At 36.8% G+C, this 6,000-nt stretch overlaps 1 protein-coding gene across 1 annotated transcript in view; it reads left to right on the forward strand.

Moving 5' to 3' along the window:
* Window positions 1-5,765, forward strand: part of CEP290 (centrosomal protein 290) — a 49,387-nt gene extending 43,622 nt beyond the window's left edge. The window contains 6 exon segments of the mRNA XM_057423885.1: window positions 2,559-2,700; window positions 3,975-4,048; window positions 4,202-4,305; window positions 5,131-5,234; window positions 5,430-5,475; window positions 5,478-5,765. Coding sequence (XP_057279868.1) covers window positions 2,559-2,700; window positions 3,975-4,048; window positions 4,202-4,305; window positions 5,131-5,234; window positions 5,430-5,475; window positions 5,478-5,617 — 610 coding nt within the window. The 3' untranslated portion in view covers window positions 5,618-5,765.
* The last annotated feature ends 235 nt before the right edge of the window (window positions 5,766-6,000 follow it).

Below are 6,000 nucleotides of genomic sequence, written 5' to 3' on the forward strand. Positions count from 1 at the left end.
TGAATTTTCATAATTTCTTTCTTCTTTTGAAGATAGTTTAGTATCATCAGTATTTTATTTTCTGATTATATATCAATATGTAGAATCAGTATAAAGGTCCAGCAGAGATCTGGTGTCCTTAAATACTGGCCTGTCAGCTGCTTCTACAGAGTAGCCAGTGACTTATCTCCCTTCTTCAGATTAGCTGTAGGCTTGTGGATAGTTTTGGTAAAGGAAGTATTTTGTGTTCCTTGCTGGTTAAATGTATTGTATTTGTGCTTTGTGGAATGTCAGCGTTTTTGCTGAGCTTAGAAATTTTCCAGTACCTTACCGCATGGATCAGAATCTAAAACAAAAACTGTAAGTCAGGAACCTGCTTTTCCCAGCTTGGCTGGATTTGAATCTAGGTTTTAACCATGTCAATGTGCAGAGGTTGTGTTAGGAAACACACTGGATTTCTATATTCCTTGGGGCATATAGTCATAGCTGATGCTCCCTGGTGTGTGTGTTCTGAAGGCTAATTGCAGTCAGCCAGCTGGTTCTGTTATCTGTAGAAGAAGGGAGAAAAACTGACAGACTGGCACTGGATTGTCTTTTTCAATATATTATTTGAAGCGTGTAAACCACCATTTCCAGATTTTTAGATAAAACTCAGACTTTGAGATCAGAACCAAAAATCATGTTCTGTTTGGTAGTAAATGTCTGTAACTCTTTACCAGTAAGTTATCTGCACATTACCTATCAGTTGTTTTAAAGTAATGATTTTGGCAAACAGTCACCCCCAGACCATTCCTGTTAACACCCCTTTCAGTCATGAGCTGCAAAGAAAGATGCTAGTTACATGTCACGCTAGAGTGATATAAAGACTGACAGAAGATACATTCACATGAAATACACGTGTGTGGATTCATCAAAGTAGAAGAGGAATGAGAATTTTACTCCTCTTGAGGCAAGAATTTTTAACTGGATATTATCTCATTTACTGATGTAACTCAGAAAAGGACACGAAAACAAAACAATGCATGTGCCATTAAAATAAATAAATAGCCTGTGTCCTGCCTAAGGATGGAAGGGAGCAAATCCGGGGAAGAAGTACTTAGTCATGGATGATCTCAGGATGACATTAAGATGACATGTTGCAAAAAGTACTATTTAATAGTTGTAAACAGAAGTGGAAGATATCTACAAAACCAGAACCTCTGACAGCCACATTATTAGGGCAGAAAATCAGCTGGACAGGAGAAGCCTGTCTGATTTCATCCTAGGTCGCAACAGTGTTGAACAATCTTTCTGCTGATGCCCAGCCTTGTACTCCCACAAGATCCCTTTCAGATTTAGTGTGTCTCTGCCATACTGCTGAGCCATTTTACTTCACTGAGACTTCAGAAAGCTGTCCTTTTTTTTTTCTTCCTTCCTAACCTTCCCCCTAACCATGTAGTGAGGTAAAATGTCCCTACGCAAGGTCAGTGACAGCCATATTTAGCATACGGAAGGAAAGCAAAACCGGCTGCCAGCCACTGGAGGAGGAAGACAGGAACATGCAGTGAAGATGGTAGGCCCTTAGTAACTAGTGTGTCAGCTCAGTGGTTTGAACATAGTTTTTCTTCTAGCTCTCCACCTGTTCAAAAACATTTCTACTTAGTTCTGTTAAGCTGACATAGATACACAGTTGTAGACAGGTAGGTAGGTATAAAATATATGGTTATGCTTAATTGTGCTTGTCTATTTCAAGTGGTGTGAATAAACTTTTATTTGCGTTTACTTTAAGATGATTTTAAAGTAAGTGACTGAGGTTAAGACATTACTAACCTAAAGGAGCTCACCAGGTCACTTCAACATGCAGTCCACCCCACCAGCAAATCTTCCAAAGTATGGATGTCATAGTAGAAGGTGTCTGAAGGGCAGACAGGGGGATCATCCAAGTGATCCTTTGGAAGGCTCTTCAGCTGGTAGCAAGACGTAGATCACAGTGGTATCTGAAAGCCCGCTTCAGACAGGAGATTGGACCTTGTGATCTCCAGAGGTACCTTCCAGCCAACATTTCAATGATTCTACAAAAAACCTTTTTGTAGCCTTCTATGGCTCAAATCGAAACAGAATCCTCTTCCAACTACTGTTACTCCAGGGTAAACAGAAGTTCTTGCAGAATGTTTTTGTCTTTGGAAACTTCATCTTCTGTATCTATATTAGCCCTTTCTCAGTACATTAATTTATTTCAATCAATCAAAGATATGACACTGAAGTAAGACCCAACCCATGTGCATGCTGTATCAATAACAGATGTGCATGTTTTTAGCAGGAGGTAGTTTAGGGTTCACGTGTAATAGAGTAAAAAGATCTCAGTCCCCCTTTAATAAAGTACAGACACTAAGTAAGATCCACAAAGGTGTAACGCTTGCAAAAGCCTTTACTCTAAGATTAAAAATGCATTTTTCTTTCAGCTCACTTATTTTTAAGACCAATGCCCCAAACGTAGAGTGTATTTTATGGCATTTAATCTCCCACAGATATTTTAGTCTCTATTTCTACAAAAGTATTAGCTTCTGCTCTTATCTTTCTCTAAATAAAAATACTACCAGGATGCACAAAACGAAGATAAAGGAAATGGAAATGCATATTGCTAAAAAAACCCAAAGCATTACTGACCTTAAACGGCTGCTGCAGGAAGCAACAGAACGTGAACAGAATGCTGATAAAAACTTACAAGATCTAAAAGAACAAGTGAGTAAAATTTAGCCAGATGACTCTGAGAATAAATTCCTTAATATTTATTTCTTTCTAATATCTATATGGGCAGAGTTTGGTTTGTTATTTTTCTCTGATCCATGCTTTTATGGGTTTTTTCAGCCCTGGTTGCTGTACCTGTACATTTACATGTTTTAGCCATTAATGAGGTTTACTACAGATTATCAACATATACTTCTGACTTGCAGTCTCAGGGGAATTTTTTTTTCTGTAGTATTCTTCCATGTGTTTGTTGTTGGTTTGTTTGTTTTTTTTTTTTTTAATGATAGCTTTCATTGATCACATGTAGGTACAGATGCTTCAAATAAAATCTTTCTAGCTTGTTCCACTGCAGGAGTGAGTTTGCTGGAGGAACTTACCTCTTCCAGGTCTTTTTTGGGGGACTGATTAACTCTGCCACCATAAAGGGCATGGATCTTCATGCCTATTACCAATATGGCCTCTGAATATGCAGTCCCTAATAAGTCATACAAACATTATTTCACACATGGAAGAGTTGATAAATTTTAAACTCCGGCACCTTTGAAAAGATGTATCAAATTTTGGCTTTTAAGTACTTTGCAGATGCAGCCCTAGGACTACCCACCTAGGTTAGCTTCCATCCTCTCATTTATTAATACGTGCAGGGTTTTGCTCCCCAGGCATCTTGTACTGGCCATTCTTGTTGTACTGAATCAAACACACAACTTCCACTATAGGAAGTCATATATTTCCTGTAGGCAACGAAAGCATTCAATAAATAGAACTTGGAATTGAGTGCTATAAAAAAAAAATTTTGTTAATTTGTGTTTGGTTTTCCTTTTCTAAAGTCAGATTATTAAAAGGGTAGCTACATTAAAAAGAAACAAGAGATTGATGGTTGTTAAAAAAAAATAAACACAACCAAACAAATCCTTATCATTTTAGTTAATAATAGAACGAACGGCTATCACTGACCATAGCCTTAGGAGAGTTCATAAATTGTCACTTCATTCAAATATATAGTCTTGTATTTTTTGCTCGTATAGCCTCTGATTTTTTGCTCCTGCATCCTCTACTGAAAAGCACTTGAAGAGGCTACACCCCTCTGTAGGTAATTAGCTTTGTGAAAACTGTCAGTAGATGAACACTCTGATGATCTAGTACCTGGTTATGTCCTTAGTATTATTTTCATTCATTTTTCTAATTCGGTATCAAAGAGAACTCCATCTGAACTGTATTACCTCTGGATACTGTTTCAAGAGTAAAACTTTCTTAATTTTTCTTTTAAGATTGAGCTTCTCAAACAGTTTCCTGAAGGTACAAGGACAGAGCAAAGCCTTTTCAGGGAGCTTCAGCTTTTAAGGTAATGTACTCTTTAAATACCTAAATAAATAATTCAGCCAATATACATGAGAATAATCAGGAAACGGCCACCGCGATTTTTACTTATATATTTTATATTCTAAAATAGTTTAACAGTTTTTAAAAATTATTCTAAAAATGTTTTATATTCCAGATTAACTAATAACCGATTAGAGAAAGACAAAGCAGAACTAGCTCAGCAGGTGGAAGATTATAAGCACCACATGCACACATGTACAAGTGAAGTTTCTGCAGCTGGTAATCGTTTTCAATACTAAAATGATGATCCTCCTGTATTTGGGGCCTTAAGTAAAAATAGGTTAAAATGTATGTGCAAAATGGTAATAAACCTACAGAATTATGTGAATTATGTTAATTACAGAGTAGCGTAAACTGGAGCAAATTAAGGTCCTGGATTTTGGAGTTACTTTCACAAGGGGTTTATAGAGAAGTGTTAACTAATTGCGGAGATTTTTAAGATCTTACGAACAAGAGCTCGTAATATTTGTCAGATTTCCCTTTCCAAGAGGATGTATAGTTCATCGCTTTGCTTTATAAACCTCAGAAGACTTCTTGTGTCAGTCATTCACTGAAATCCTCCTGCTTATTACCCCTTCTGCCTTGGGTTGGAAGCTGCCATAGAATTCTATTCATCTCTTCCCAGATACCAGCTCTGCAAATAGTTTAAGACTCCCAAGGGAAAAGCAGAGCACTATAGAGCAGCACGTTGCCGTATGACTGGGAAAAGAAAAACTAACCCTTTCTGAAATTATGATTATAGTTAACAAGATCCTTACACTACGTTATTGCCAAATTTCCTGCATTTAACTCAGAGAAACTGAATGCAGGACTGGCAATGGGAGCACTGCATTCAGTTATAGGAGCCAGACACACCCACTTAATTTGTGTAAGAACTAAAGCCCAAGTGACTTGAATTTTTGGTGGTTGTTGATCCCCATTGGGTTTACACACTGTTACAAATTGTTCAGCTTTCAGGGGATGCAGAATTACTGTGACAAGATAACTCGTATCATTGTTTTTCATTACCTTAAATTTTGTAACAAATTACCATGACTTTTGCAGGACAGAATGAAATTTTACAGAAGGATAAAAGTGACAGGTTAATGGAAGCAGCTGACCTCCAGACACAGTTGAAAGCCTCTGAGCTGGAGAAACAGCAATTAAGGGTGAGTTGCAAAGATCATCCTGGGCAAGACAATGAGACAGTGGTTATCTAGGAGGAGTTGGTTAATATCTAAACTAATATCTAGTGTCTCTAGAGAACATGCTTATTATTATCTCATCATTTACCACTTAAGTTGTTGACATGTATTTCCCAAGTTCCGGATAAAGGTAGTGTATTCCTTCATTCTTTTTAACAGGAAGAAACAAAAGCGCTGAGAAGAGAACTAGAAAACTATGGCCCTTCCTTTTTGAAGAAATTGAAGATCTGAAATATAACTACAGTGAAGAAGTTAAAAAAAATATTATCTTAGAAGAGAAACTAAAGCAGCTTTCTGAAGAGTTTGGCATTCAAGGGGATAGTCCAGGCAATGTTTCTGTTGATTAGGCTAGTGTTTAGTGTCCTCAGTATTAATACAGTAAATAAATTCGGGGGCAATTTCATAATATTTATTTTATCTGTTTTTTATCTCGGAATAATACAAGTCTATTAAAGTTACAATAGTTTGGCACATACCTAAGAGCACAGAATTGGATTAGTTTTAGAAAATCCAAGAACAAAGAATTGAAATAAAGTTATAGTAGTATCAACCAATCTAACTGTGGTATTTAAATAATTTTTTTCATTTTGTGTATTTTATATAGCTATGTATACTTTTACAGCACAAATAAAGCAACCCAAACAATCGGGCGGTTCCTCTCACCTTTATTATTTACAGGTCATCTTTCTCTTAATATGCTCCCTGATGGAAGTTTCCTAATTGAGATGCA

The sequence above is a fragment of the Pezoporus wallicus genome, unplaced genomic scaffold (assembly GCF_028554395.1).
Source record: "Pezoporus wallicus isolate ANWC-B61680 ecotype Strahan unplaced genomic scaffold, APGP_CSIRO_Pwel_v1 contig_7722, whole genome shotgun sequence".
Taxonomy (NCBI): domain Eukaryota; kingdom Metazoa; phylum Chordata; class Aves; order Psittaciformes; family Psittacidae; genus Pezoporus; species Pezoporus wallicus.